Genomic DNA, 14,899 nt, shown 5'->3' with positions numbered 1-14,899 from the left:
AGTAACATTTTTAAAAACAGAAGAAAACAAAAAGAAATTTATAAGAAGACAAACAGGGCAATTCTGCTACCACTACTGTGTTGTTTTATAGAAAGAAGAAGCTAAATTAATATATGCTATAAAAACTACATGACAGAAATTCATTATATCATACAGAATTCTCTTCTGTTCTTTATATAGTAAATTATTTATGTTTATTAATGATTGTTCAAAAGAAAAAAAGAAAAAATTTAAATGGGACAAAGGATAATGCCTAATATCATCTCATGGGAAATCTAGAACAATTTTCTCAAGTTCTGCTCCTGGTATTGGAGAATTTGTATTTACTTGATTACCTGTGATTTCAAAGATTTTCACTTTGACAGCCAAAGGGAATCTCCCCAGAATTTTTTTAACTTAAGTGCCTGGCCCAGAGAAGATGAGAGAGGTAGGGGAGTGTTAGGAGAAGGATGTGTATGTTATTTTGAAGGCAATCATGTAAAATACCCGTTTCTGCTTCTGGACAAGCTGCTCCAACTCCTGTTCCTTTGACACCAGCTTTTGCTCCAGTTCCTGACTCTGGCACTGAATTTTCTTCATGTCCTGTCCAACAAAAAGAGGCAAAATGAAATCCAGACACAATCTGGTTGAGAGCTCCTGAGAGTCAAAGAATCAGCTGGCATTGGAAGGGAGGTTAGAGACCATCTATTTATTTATTTTTCTCCCTATTCATTCATTCATCCATCCATCCATCCATCCATCCATCCATCCATCCATCCATCCATCCATTCATCCATTCATTCATTCATTCATTCATTTTTGGTGGGACAATGAGGGTTAAGTGACTTGCCCAGGGTCACACAACTAGTAAGTATCAAGTGTCTGAGGCCATATTTGAACTCAGGTCCTCCTGAATCCAGGGCCAGTGCTTTATCTACTGCACCACCTAGCTGCCCCCATGTTAGAGACCATCCAGTCATGAGATTTTATCATATCTGGAGCTAGAAGTTAGCTCAGAGGCCATCTATTCCAACCCCCTCATTTTAAAGATGATGAAACTTGGGTCAAGGAGCTCAAAATGACTTGCCCAAGGTCCATAGGTAGACAGTGTCAGAAGAAGGATTTGGACCCAGGTCCTTTCAACTCCAGGCAGCTAGGTGGTTCAGTGGATAGAACTCCAGGCCTGGAGTCAGGAAGATTCAACTTCCTGAGTTCAAATCTGGCCTCAGATACTTCCTAGATATGTGACCCTGGGTAAGTCACTTAACCCTGTTTGCCTCAGTTTTCTCATCTGTAAAATGACCTGGAGAAGGAAAAGGCAAATTACCGTAGTATCTTTACCAAGAAACACTAAATAGGGTCATAAAGAATTGGACATGATTGAAAAATAACTAAACAGGGGGCAGCTAGATGGCGCAGTAGATAAAGCACCGGCCCTGGACTCAGGAGGACCTGAGTTCAAATCCGGCCTCAGATACTTGACACTTACTAGCTGTGTGACCCTGGGCAAGTCACTTAACCCTCATTGCTCTGCCCCCACCTCCCAAAAAGAAAAATGACTAAATAACAATCTCTCACCCCACAGTCAATATTCTTGCCATTCAGCTTTATCCCCTTTACTTTGCAAATGAGGCAATTGAAGTCAAATGAGTGAAGTTTAATTGCCAGGGTCACATGGCTAGTTGAGTGGCAAAAATGGAATCAAAACAAAGAAAACAAAAAAAAAAACAATTTTTGTTGCATAGCTATTCTGTCTGCCTAGCACTATGCCAGGCACTGAAGGAAATCAAAAGTTTAGAAAAAACATTCCCTACTCTCATAGAAATTATATTCTCCTAAGGAAGCAAGACACCAACACAGTTAGCTATAATACACATGAGAAGCCCATTAGTGTATTTGAACTTGGATCTCCTGACTGGCTAGTGCCAGTCCTTCCCTTCCTCCAGCCTGGACCCACTCTGAAGACCTTAGGCAGATGCTGTGTGTCAAGTTCTGTTTCACCTTGTAGCAAATTTGCTTCTAAGCACAACTCCTTCACTAATTCAGTGTAACTTTGACTATTACATCATGAAATCGAAGTCTGTTTTCTCATCTGACAAGTGGGAATAACAACATCTGTCCTATGTAGTTCACAGAATTGTGACAGGTTCAAAAAGCTGTAGCTGGAAGAGGTCTTAGAGATTGTCTAGCCCAAGTACTTTACTGATTAGAAAACTGAGGCCCAGGGAGTTTAAATGCACAGGTTGTATCAGAGGCAGGATCTAAACTCAGCATCTTTGACTCCAGATTGCTTTAATTAGTGTCCCTCATACTCCAAACCCAGCACACTACACTGTACCATGGTCTCCTAGTCAAATGAAATGATATATGTGAGAACACTCCCCAAAGCATATGGTACTTTACAAGTGGAAGGCATTTGTTAAGCATGAGCTCCTATCCTAGAGGAGAGTAGTACAGTAGCTGACATTCAATTTAATTGTGAGCTCCTTGAGGGTTGGCATGTTCTTGCGTCTCTTTTTCTTTTGCCAGGGGTTAGCAGAGTGCCTTGCGCATTTTGTTGTTTATTCATTTCAGTCGTGTCTAACTCTCTGTGATCCCATTTGGGGTTTTCTTGGCAAACTGGAGTGGTCTGCCATTTCCTTCTCCAGCCCATTTTACAGATGAGGAAACTGAGGCATGCAGGACTAGGTGACTTGCCCAGTTAGTAAGTGTCTGAGGCCACATTTGAACTCAGGTCTTCCTGACTCCAGGCCTGGTGCTCTATCCACTGTACCATCTCCCTGCCCCACCTGGCACACAATAAATGTAGGCACTTAATAAATGTTTATTAACTGACAAACCCAGATTTGCAAACTTGGAGTCATCCTTACTACTTCCCTCTTCCTTTACCAATCAAATCTAAACATTAGAAAACAATCTAATTGGGGGCAGCTACGTGGCGCAGTGGATAGAGCACTGGCCCTGGAGTTAGGAGTACCTGAGTTCAAATCTGGCCTCAGACACTTAACACTTACTAGCTGTGTGACCCTGAGCAAGTCGCTTAACCCCAATTGCCTCGCTAAAAAAAAAAAAGAAAACAATCTAATTGAAAGCAACTATTTTTATATAATTTTAATATCTTTTTTATTTTTATATAAAAGCAGGCATTTATTTTTTGTTTTTGCATTCAATATTTTACAATAGTCTCTTGCACTTATTTCAATAATCATTTAGAAATTGTTGGATTGAATCACCAGTTTTTGTAAAGTGTATCTCTACTGCAATTATCTGGTGCAGGGAATAGAGTGATGGATCTGGACCTGAGTTAAATCCTACTTCAGACACTTATTAGTTATGTGACCCTGGGTAAGTCATTTAATCTTTTTTTTGCCCTATTTCCTCAACAAAAAAATGGGGGAAATAGTAGTATCTAGCTTCCAGAATTGGTGTGAGGATAAGATGAGATGGAATTTGTAAACCTTGAAGTACCTTATCAATGCTACCTATTTTCTACAACGTTTCCCCCACCTGTCCCTTATTCACTCACAGGGCAGTTAACCCAGTTCAAGCTCTTAATACCTTTTGCCTAGATCATTGAAAAAAGCCCCAAACTCCAAATTGATCTCCCTTCTTCCATTCTCTCATCTTTCCAATACATCAGACCCAGAACTACCAAAATAATCTTCCTAAGGAACAGGTCGCTCCCCAGTTTGAAAACCTAAAGTGGCTCCAGCCTGGCATTTAAAGCCCTTCATAAGCTGGTGCCAACCCACCTTCATGTACTGTTTCAGGAATTTCCCTCAACTCCTTTCCCTCTCCCATCCAACTGTCCCTCATGCCTGGGACAGTCATTTGCTCCTTGGGGCAGCTAGGTGGCTCAATGGATAGAGCACTGGCCCTGAAGTTGAGAGGACCTGAGTTCAAATCTGGCCATCAGACACTTGGCACTTACTAGCTCTTCAAGAATGAAGGAAAAACAACACTTGCTCCTTACCTTTTCCTTAGAATAGAATCCTTATTTCATTAACGGTTCATCTCAAGTGCTACTTTCTAAGTAATCTTTCCTGATCCCCCAGCAGTCAGAGGGCTCTCTTCCTCCTTAAGATATATTGCATTTACTTCTCTGGGTAGACACTGGATCTCCTCTGTTTATCTCATCTTATAAGTGGTAAATTCTTTGGAAGCAGGGGCCTTCCTCTTTTTGTCTTTGGTAGCCCTAGCACTGTGCCTTGCATAGACAGAGTAAGTATTTGATGTTTGTTTAATTGAATTGGATTTACATCAAACCTAAATCTGTCCTTTACAATTTTCACTGATTCCTACTCATTTTGCACTCTGGGGACAAAGAGAGCAACTCAGATTTTTGTTCTAAATGACAGCCTTTCAAATGCTCAAAGACAGCTATCGGGTCCTGGAATTCTCCTCTTCTCCAGGGTAAACATACCCATTTCCTTTTACTGATTCTCATAGGCAGGGCCTTGAGGGCCCTCATCATCATACCCTCTTCTGGACACGTTTCAACTTGTCAATGTCCTTCTAGAAAGCAAGACTGGGATAGCCGACCCAACGTGAAGCTGAGCTAAAAAAAAAAACCATGACGTTGAACTCAGATGCACCGTTCCAGCAGCAGATGCCAAAGTGCTCCTTTTCCCTTTCTGCCCACCCTACTCTTTTATGCCAGTGTCATTGTTTGGCATTCCCATGCTGTGTATGTACACAAATTTTTCTGCATTTTGTCAGCCAGGGCTGTGGCTGAACCATAAATTCAGTAGAACCATTTCTTTTCCTCCTCTTCCCCACTCCCTACTCCAAACTCCCATGCTGTTTAAAGAAATAAGGGTTCCTTTTCCTCCTGCCTTCTCCCACTTCTTCTTGGAAAATAATCTTTTGGTTCAAGTAGGAAAAAAAAAATTTGACTACTCCAGGAACTTGGAAGTTAGTAATAACAAAATATGGTGCCCTTCCCCAACTGCCTCCCCACCCCTACTCTCCCCCTTTCCCCCCAAACCTATGCTTGCTTTCTAGCAGTGCCGCAGAATACATATCAGTCATCTCTGCTTGCATTAAAAAAGCATAACCACCCAATCCAGTCAGTTTCACAGATACTGTGTTAAAAAGGAAGTGGAGGGAGGGAGGGAGGGAGGGAGGGAGCCGGGAGGAGTTGGGGGTGAGTATTGTCAGGTTCTGATTATCTTAAATTACACTCATTTGTACTTTAATTTCTTCCTCCTTCCCCCTTCCTTGGAAGTTTGCCTTCAGTGTTAGTGGTTATTCACAAGGGCCTGTGTTTGACCAGGCAAGTAATGGCACATAAGTTACAGGCAATAATCCAGTAAACTCTGGTCCCACAGTGGGCCTGCCCATTTGAGATAAAAGAAGAAGCATGGTGTCTGCCAATAAGGATTACTGGTCCCAGAAGATCACTCTGCAGTGTCTGACAGGCATGAGAGTGTGGGTGTTGACTATGGCTTACGCATGCAGCCAAACTGATGGTCTGGGAGCAGTCAGAGTTTTCTGGCTGTGTTTAAAGCCTGGAGGTGGGTGGGGAGTAGAGAACAGAGCTGAGACACTGGCCTGCCTTCCATGGTGCAGTTGGCTATGACTAGTCTTTTCTCATGAAGATTTAGGTTTCTTGCTGTAGTCACCAGAAGCATGATGTAAGGAAAAGGGCCATTTTTTAGATATAGATTTGGAAGTAGAAGACTGGGTTTAAATCCTAACTCTAGGATTTACTATCTGTCTGATACGAGGTAATGATAATGATGATACAACTTGACCACTTACTATGTGCATGCAAGATTAATAATAGCAATAATAATCATCAAAAGGTCAAGTGGATGGATGACCTCATTGATTTAGGCATTTTCTCCAATGATGTGAGTCACAACCCATTGACACCTTGGCATCCTGTGCATCCCTTGTCCGTGCCCTCCCCTAAATTCACCAAAGGGGGTTCACTCAGTACACTGGAGGCCTTCTTTGCTTTTTCCTGACATCAAAAGCATTCTGGTGGTACACCCTGCCAATCCACCAAAAGATCCCTTACCAGGTGATCTTTTCCAATCATACTTTTCCTTGATACAATTTACTCATATTCTTCTTCGAAGTTCTATCATCGAACAAACATTGCAACCTGTTTACACAAGCCATGGGCTTCTCTCTCACCCTTGGGGCAACACTTCATAATACATGCAAAACTAAGGATTGGGTTAGATGGTTTCTAATGATCTTTCCAGGTCCAAATTTTATGATCCTAGTATATTGGGAGACAATGTGGCCCCTCCCAACCCCAGAATTACTTTGTATATTTCCATATTTACTCATATTTGTAAATGTTACAGACAAGACTGTAAGTTCCCCAGGGGGCAGAAATCGTTCGTTCGTTCGTTCGTTCGTTCCTTCCTTCCTTCCTTCCTTCCTTCCTTCCTTCCTTCCTTCCTTCCTTCCTTCCTCCCTCCCTCCCTCTCTTTTTCTCTTTCTTCCTTCTTTCTTTTTTCTTTCTTTCTTTCTTCTTTCTTTTTTCTTTCTCTCTTTCTCTCTGTCTGCCTTTGCATCCCTAGTACCTGGCACATAGTAGGCATTTAAGAAATCTTTGATTTATTGTTAGTCTGTAAGGGATAAGAAAAAATTTAAATCCTCAATTTGGTCTTCTAGGCTCAGCTACTTACCTTCAGGAGAAACTGCTCCTTCTCATTTTTTATCTGCTGCTCCATTTCCTCATAGAGATACCGAACTTCTTCATCATATGTGGCAATTTTCCTAAACAGATGGTAAAAAGGGGTTTTTGACAAAATCTATACTGAGGTTACTGTCACTTTACATATATAACATATGTGATTTGGGAGACATAACTGATTTAGAAGCAGGGAGCATAATTGGTGAATGTAGGAGTTTTGTTTCAGCCAAAGGGAAGCTCAATTCTAAATAAAAAAAAGCACATATTATATATGATGCAAATTAGATATGATATAGTTTGAGGGGGGAGGGTCCTGTCCTGTGATTTTATCAGTTCTGGGAATTCCCAGTGAGACAACTCCCTCTACCAATGAAAACATACAATTGTTGGACAACTTACAGTTGAATCAATAAACATTTATTAAACACTGGCAATTGGCATGGACACAAAATATAATTTCATGTTATCTAATGTCTCCTGGGCACTCACTGCTGCATGGAAATACTTTTATTCTTCCTTTCTTTACCACGATTTTTAAAGGTGGCTTCTTCTCTCCTCAAACTATTTTAGTCACTCCCCAATTCTTCTCACTCAACACATAACCTCACCTACTTTACTAAGAAAATGAAGTCCATCCTCTATGAGCTTCCCTACCATTGTTCACTTGACTCAGCCCCTGACTCTCCAAGATACTTTTCAACTTGCCTCACCTTCAGCTTCCCCCCCCCCATTAGAATTAGGATCTCTGTGGGCAATGACTGTCTTTCTTTAGCTTGCATTTGTATTCCCAAATTTGGGAATGTATGGGGTATATGGAGTGTTAGGAAGACTAGCCCCTCTGAGGGTAACAACCTGACCTGAGCTTTGAAGGAAACTAAGGATTCCACAAAGTATACATGCTGAGTGAATGCATTCCAGACATGGAGATTTCACCTGTGAAAAGGCATGAGAGCAAGAAGCAGAATGTTGTGTACTCATGAGACAACTAGCAATCCAGGTGACACAAAGTGTTTGGAAGGGCCTCAAACTCATTAGTGAGTTCTTAGGGGGGTAATCTACTCCAAGAGTGTGAAAACTTCCCCCATCATAATGGGTGAGTGAGAACAATTTGCTCCAACAGCCCTGAAGGTGGCTGACTACTTAGACGCTGGTCAGACATCAAAGATGGCAAGGTCATCACCAGTTATCTCGACTTTTGTCCTGCCACTGGACTTTGATCTCTAAGGAAGAGAGAGTGAAGCTGATAATTTTGTGTAACTCTGCCTCACTTAAATCCAATTTATATGCAAATCAAGACATCCCCCACAAGGTCACTGGTCCTCTTCAAAAATGAAGGACAAACAACTTGTATACCCAGCAGTGCCTTCTCTTCTCTCCTCTCTCTATTGCTTCAGTCTCACTATCTCTCTCTCCCCACTCCATAACTCAGAACCCCTCCCTCTACATCCTCACCCATTCTCTTCTTTACTGTAGTCTCTAAGGAATACATATTCCATACACATTCTCCTGTCAAGGCTAACACTTCTGCCTTTGAACCCATCCCCACATGGAATTTGCCTATTTGATCATTCTTTCTTTCCCTTCTTTAATCTTCAGTCTCTCCCTTCTACTTGCTTCTTCCCAGCTGTTTGCAAACATGCTCAGGTTCTTTCATTATTAAAAATGATGACGTTAACTTTCACTTGACCATGCCAATTGCTTCATTATCTTTTATCTTTCTACCTTTGCTGTACCATGTTCCTAGAAAGAATTCTCTTCTCTCCCTGTCTTCACTTCCCCAATAGACACTCATTTCTCGATGCCTTAAAAACAAGTTTATGACCCCACCACTTGACTACTTTCTCCAAGGTTACAACAATCTCTTTTCTGCTCATTTCAATGACCTCTTCTCAGTCTTCATCCTACCTGTTCATCTTTTGATCCTGCTGACCATGATCTTGAACACTCTTGCCTTTTTTGGCTTCCTAGATATGGCCTCTACTGAATCTATTCTACCTGTTTAACTGATCCTTTTCAGTCTCCTTTTGAGATTCATAGCCCATCTCCCACATTCTAAGAAAGGCTCTATTCTGGGTTATTTTGTATATCTATCTCTCTGAATTTTCTCCTTGGTGATCTTATTAGCCACCATAGGCACAATGACCATTCCTACAGAGATGGGGGAAAGGAAGGGGAGGGAATAAGCATTTATATAGCAACTACAAGGTACCAGGAGCTATGCTAAGTACTTTTGTTGTTGTTGTTGTTTGTTTTTTACTTGTTTTTTAGTGAGGCAACTGGGGTTAAGTGACTTGCTCAGGGTCACACAGCTAGTAAGTGTTAAGTGTCTGAGGCCAGATTTGAACTCAGGTACTCCTGATTCCAGGGCTGGTGCTCTATCTACTGCACCATCTAGCTGCCCCTATGCTAAGTACTTTTAACAAATACTATTCCATTTGAGTCTCTATAACAACCCTGCTAGGTAACTATCATTATCCCCATTTTACAGTTGAGAAAACTGAGACAGAGGTTTAGTGACTTGTCTAGGGAATCACCTGTAGTAAGTGTCTGAGGCTAGATTTGAACTCAGGTCTTACTGACTCCAGGCTTAGCTTTCTATCTAGTATACCACCAGCTGCCTCTCAGATGGTGTATATATATATATATATATATATATATATATATATATATATATATATATATATATATATATATATATATACATATATATATATATATATATACACACATATACATAAATACACAGAGAATGAGAGAAATCTATATATATATCTATCTCTATTTCTATATCTATTTCTATACCTTTTTTTCCTCCAAATATACCCATTTCCACCAAGAGTAGCACAACCCTCAAAGTGACCCAGGTTTGGAACACTGGGAATTATCTCTGACTCCTCTATCATCTACCACATTCAATCAGTTGCCAAATCTTGATTCTGCCTCTAAAAAATCTCTTGCATTCGTTCTTTTCTCTCCACTTCAGCCTTCTTCCACTTCTCACCTAGACCAAAGCTTCTTAAACTGGGGATCAAGAACCCATATGTGGGGATCACAAAAAATTTAGCACCAGTAAAAAGTTAAGTATATCTATTTTATATACCTATATACCCAGGGTCACATAAAAATTTCTTGGGTAAAAAGGGGTCTTGAATGGGAAAAGTTTAAGAAACCCTGATCTAGACTATGGCTATAGCCACGTAATTAGTTCTCCCTTTCCCATATGCTACTAAACAAATTGTCTATTGTCCTGCTCAAAAAGCTTCAGTGACTACCTATCAACTTTAAGATAAAGTACACATACTCCTCAGCCTGACCGTCTCATACCCTCCCTATTTTTGTTCCTGCTGATTTTTCTAGCCATATTTCAAATGACTTCCTTCTTCAAAATCTATATACCAAATAAACTGTTAGACAAACCGATTTCCCAGAAATCAGCATTCCATCACTTGCCTCCAGGTAGTTACACTTAACTCCAGAATCCCCATTATGCACTCTCTTCTCATCTCTGCCCTTATATTTATCTTCCTTCAAGTTTTGGCTCAGATGCCACTGCCACTGTGAAGCTCTCTTTAATCCCCTCCTATTTAAGCATTAGAACTAACTCTTTTGCTCCTCAAACTACTTGTATTACACCCTTGGTAGACTATTAAGTCAGTAAGAGTTTCATTTTTGCCTTTTTATTCTTAGCTTCTAGCACAGTGCCATGCTCATAGTATAAATTTAATAAATATTGATTTCAATTGAAATGTGTTCAGTCCAGCAGTGTGGGATTCAGAAACAGCAAACAAATACTTGAGGATTTTTTTAAAAAGGATAAAATACAGTTTCTCCCTTGCAAGAAACAAAGTTTGTATCTAAGCACTGGGAAAACAAAAACCAAACATAGTCTTTGCCCTCAAAAAGCTTACATTTTTCTGGGGTGACATAACATATACAAAATAAGGACAGAGATTTCAAGAGGGAAAGAGCATTAATAACTATGAGAATCAAGAAAGGAGGTACAACCTGACCTGAGCTTTGAAGGAAACTAAGGATTCCACAAAGTATATATGCTGAGTGAATGCATTCCAGACATGGAGATTTCACCTGTGAAAAGGCATGAGAGCAAGAAGCAGAATGTTGTGTACTCATGAGACAACTAGCAATCCAGGTGACACAAAGTGTGGGAAGGGAAATAATATAAAATAAAATGGGAAAGGTAGTTAGGAACCAGATTTTGGAAGGCTTTAAGCACCAGGCTGAGGATTTTGTATTTTAACTTGTAATAGAGATCATTGCAGATTTGGGGGTAAATGTATCTTCATATGAATTTGGCAGCTGTGCGAGAAGTGCATAAGGAAAAGGAAGAGTAATTTCTTCTCAAAAGCTGGGTTCTTTCTCCCTGCAGTCATGCATGAAGCTAATGCCTTCTTTCTCATCTGTCAGAGAAGAATCTCTTCTCAGAACTTGCTCGTGCTTTTTATGGCCACTAGGGGGCATGGATAATAATTTAGTCCATCACTTGCTAGCCCTATACAGTGGTATGGAAAGTACTTGGGAAAGGCAATAATTTTCATATAGTTTCATTTTGAAATAGTTGTTTATATCTTTCTGCTGATAATAGGGCAATTCAGAACATTAGACCTTGGCCAGATAAAACTGGATTAAGATAGCATCTACATCTTTAAATAGTTTTCTATTAAGCAAGTGCAGAGTTTTAAGTTATATGCATGTATTTCTATTTTTTGTGTTTTTAATTTGTCGGTTTTTAAGAAAGGATGTTACTGGGGCAGCTAGGTGGCGCAGTGGATAGAGCACCGGCCCTGGATTCAGGAGGACCCGAGTTCAAATCTGGCCTCAGATACTTGACACTTACTAGCTGTGTGACCCTGGGCAAGTCACTTAACCCCAATTGCCTCACCACCACCCCCAAAAAAGGATGTTACTTCAAGAAGACATGCAAAAGTTGTAGCTCTTTAAAAAACAGGCCTCGGTAAGTGTTATAGATATTGCATCAACTGTTGGCATGGAGAAGTAAAGCTTTTTATTGCTTTTTTAAGCTATAATGAAATAGAATTAGGCAAAGAAAAATTTGATCGGCATCAAATTCAATGACAAGAACCGAATAACTATGACTTAGGAGAAGCTAATTAATCCTCAGCAACAATCAACTACTCTCAGAAAGATTCAGCAGCTGGAAGGGGTGTTATTATTCCTCTATAGTGTTACATCAGCTTCTTAAAGTTAGGATAGCAAGAAGACCAGGAAAAGGTGGAGGGGGACCTACTGTAAACTTTTGTTATGAAGACAGAAATAGTTGTCATAGTCAAGACAACAGAAAGACTGGAATACTTAAGATTTTCCAAAAGGTAATTTTACTGATGAAATTTGCTTTTTCATTCAAGCCTATACCAAAACTTTTGTTTTGTCCAGGTGACAATGTAATATTTGATCATCTTCTTAGGACTACAAAACATTCACTCAAAAAATTTGTTTGGAGGATTTTTTTTTACTTCCACTCACCTGAAAATCTTGTCCTTACTGAAAGAACAATGAACTCTGATAAAGATACATTATATAAATTATAAATTTTATAGCAATATTATGTACTAATATATTATGCTAATATAATAAATATATTAATATATTATTATATAAATATATCTTGAGATTCAGAATTATTCTGGAATTATGGAAATTCACAGATACAGGTGGAAAACCACAACATGACCTTGTGCTATGGCACATGTTATAAAAGGTTAAGAAATTTATCCAAGAAATGGCTGGGATAAACATGCTTCAAAGCATATGCTACAAAGAAGATGGATGAATGACCTTCCCAGGATCACACAGGTATTGGCCATCAGAGGTAGGGTTTTAACTTGGGTCGTCTGACTCTAAATCCATTGGTCTTTCCACTTACTATAATGCCTCTTGTCTTTGTATCTCCAGCATTTAGCCCAGTGTCTGATATATATAGGGTGGGCCAAAAGTCACAAAGTCACTAAGGGGTTTCAATATTTAATAAATCCTTTATTTTTTATTTATAACACCACAGCATCATATACAGTATATACACACATATTTATAAAATAAAGAAAAATAATTTTCAAAAAGTTATTAAAACATCAGACATCCCTTCATGACTTTGGCCTACCTTGTAAGTAGGTACATGAATTCTTCTTGATTGATTTTTTTAAAAAAAGAAAACTTACAAGGCTAGACTTGGGAAAAAAATTGACTTTATCAAAGTTACCCTTAACATGAGTTAATTAGTTAACATTAATATTAATATTGAATGTTATTCATGATGAATGAAAGACTATATGTCAAATCTTATGAATTTGGTTCAAAACCATATAAAACAAATGATTTTAGCAAAAAGATGAGATAGTCAATATTAAAGGTTTTAAAAATATAAAAATTTTCTAAGGTTTATTGTATGTCAATAAATGTAATTATTTTACACATATTAATCTATCAACTCAGTTGAGGAACTATTTCACATCTCCTAAAGGAAAAAAGACGTTTTTATTCTTTCTTTACACTCACCCATCAAAGTTTAAAAGGGGTGAGTGTTTTATGAAATTGGCCACTCCTAGTTCCACACATTTTATAATGTTGGTTCACTTTGGTTGTTAGCCATCTAAGGATTTCTACCCTTTTTAAGCTATGAAGGCAACCACTAGAAGCCTGAAAGGGGCAAAACCTTCATTCCTTATTGTCTGTTCCTGTCCCTCATATCCTATAATTTTATCAAGTGGGTTGGGGTGACTCAGTTGATCAGGGGTCCTCTGATCAACCAACCCACTGCTTCTAAGTAACCGCATTGCATTAGCTTCAAGGTCTTTCTCTCTTCCTCCTTTGTGCTATTTTTTTCCACACTAGGGTCAGTATTCCCTTCTGCCTTTTCAAATTATCTTTTCTTTAATTGTTGTTTGTTTTTACCTTGAAGCCCACTTACTTTTTAAAGGAACACTTTCACTTTCCCTGTTAACCTGAAGAGTAGAGAGACATACTTTTTTTTTTTTAAAGGATAGGGGCAATAGAGCAGCGGCCCTGGATTCAGGAGTACCTGAGTTCAAATCCGGCCTCAGACACTTAACACTTACTAGCTGTGTGACCTTGGGCAAGTCACTTAACCCCAATTGCCTCACTAAAAAAAGAAAAAGAAAAGGATAGGGGCAGGGGGCATCTAGGTGGCACAGTGGATAAAACACTGGCCCTGGATTCAGGAGGACCTGAGTTCAAATCTGACCTCAGACACTTGACATTTACTAGCTGTGTGACCCTGGGCAAGTCACTTAACCCTCATTGTCCCACGAAAAAAAAAAGAACACCAAATAGACCTATATTATGGGCAGCTAGGTGGAGCAGTGGATAGAGCACCAGTCCTGGAGTCAGGGGGACCTGAGTTCAAATCCGGCCTCAGACACTTAACACTTACTAGCTGTGCGACCCTGGCCAAGTCACTTAACCCCAATTGCCTCACTAAAAAAAAATGCCAGGTTAAGGGGGTAGCTAGGTGGCACAGTAGAGAAAGCACTGGCCCTGGATTCAGAAGGACCTGAGTTCAAATCTGGCCTCAGATACTTGACACTTACTAGCTGTGTGACCCTGGGCAAGTCACTTAACCCTCACTGCCCCACCCCACCCCCCAAAAAAAGCCAGGTTGAACTGGATTTCATGCCTTAAACATGTTTCATTGCTTTTTTGTTATGTTTTTAATTCTGTGATTTTTAAAGACTGCATATACCTCCATGGAAACATGATAAAGTTGTATGGACTATTTCTTCACTGGGCTGGGTTGGGAGGTCCTGAATAAGATTTTTCACCTTTTTTTAGGAGTTAAACTAGATTTTCAATTGCTTTTGATTGGCAGCCTAGAAGCTTCTTACCAGAAGTCCAATGCAAGAAAACAATAGCCCAATGCACTGTGCAATGAATCCTGGAGTCACAGAACCTAGGTGAGGATCTCAGGGAAGAATGAAATAAGCATGTATCCAGTACCCACTATATGCCAGGCATTGTGCTAAGCATTTTGCAAATATTATCTCATTTGATTCTCACAACAATCCTTGGAGGTAGGTGCTTCTAATATCCTCATTTTATAGTTGAAGAAACTGAGGCAGGCAGAGGTTAAGTGCTTTGCCCAGAGACACAGCTAGTAAGAATCTGACGCCATTTTTGAACTCAGGTCTTTCTCCCTTCAGGCCAGTACTTTGTGTACTATGACACCAGCAGCTGCCTCACAGCTTGGCCATGTGACTTTGGGAGGCTCACTGA

General features: G+C 39.7%; 1 protein-coding gene across 1 annotated transcript in view; it reads right to left on the bottom strand.

Moving 5' to 3' along the window:
• The window catches only part of CRACR2A (calcium release activated channel regulator 2A), a 210,163-nt gene that overhangs the window by 86,193 nt on the left and 109,071 nt on the right, over nucleotides 1-14,899 (bottom strand). The window contains exons 7-8 of the mRNA XM_043967976.1: nucleotides 6,627-6,717; nucleotides 487-582 (exon numbers count right to left, since the gene is read on the bottom strand). Coding sequence (XP_043823911.1) covers nucleotides 487-582; nucleotides 6,627-6,717 — 187 coding nt within the window. The remainder of the gene's footprint in view (nucleotides 1-486; nucleotides 583-6,626; nucleotides 6,718-14,899) is intronic.

This window comes from Dromiciops gliroides, chromosome 5 (genome assembly GCF_019393635.1).
Source record: "Dromiciops gliroides isolate mDroGli1 chromosome 5, mDroGli1.pri, whole genome shotgun sequence".
Lineage (NCBI taxonomy): Eukaryota > Metazoa > Chordata > Mammalia > Microbiotheria > Microbiotheriidae > Dromiciops > Dromiciops gliroides.
The sequence above is the reverse complement of the archived record's forward strand: the minus strand, read 5'-3'. Positions and strand labels throughout refer to the sequence as shown.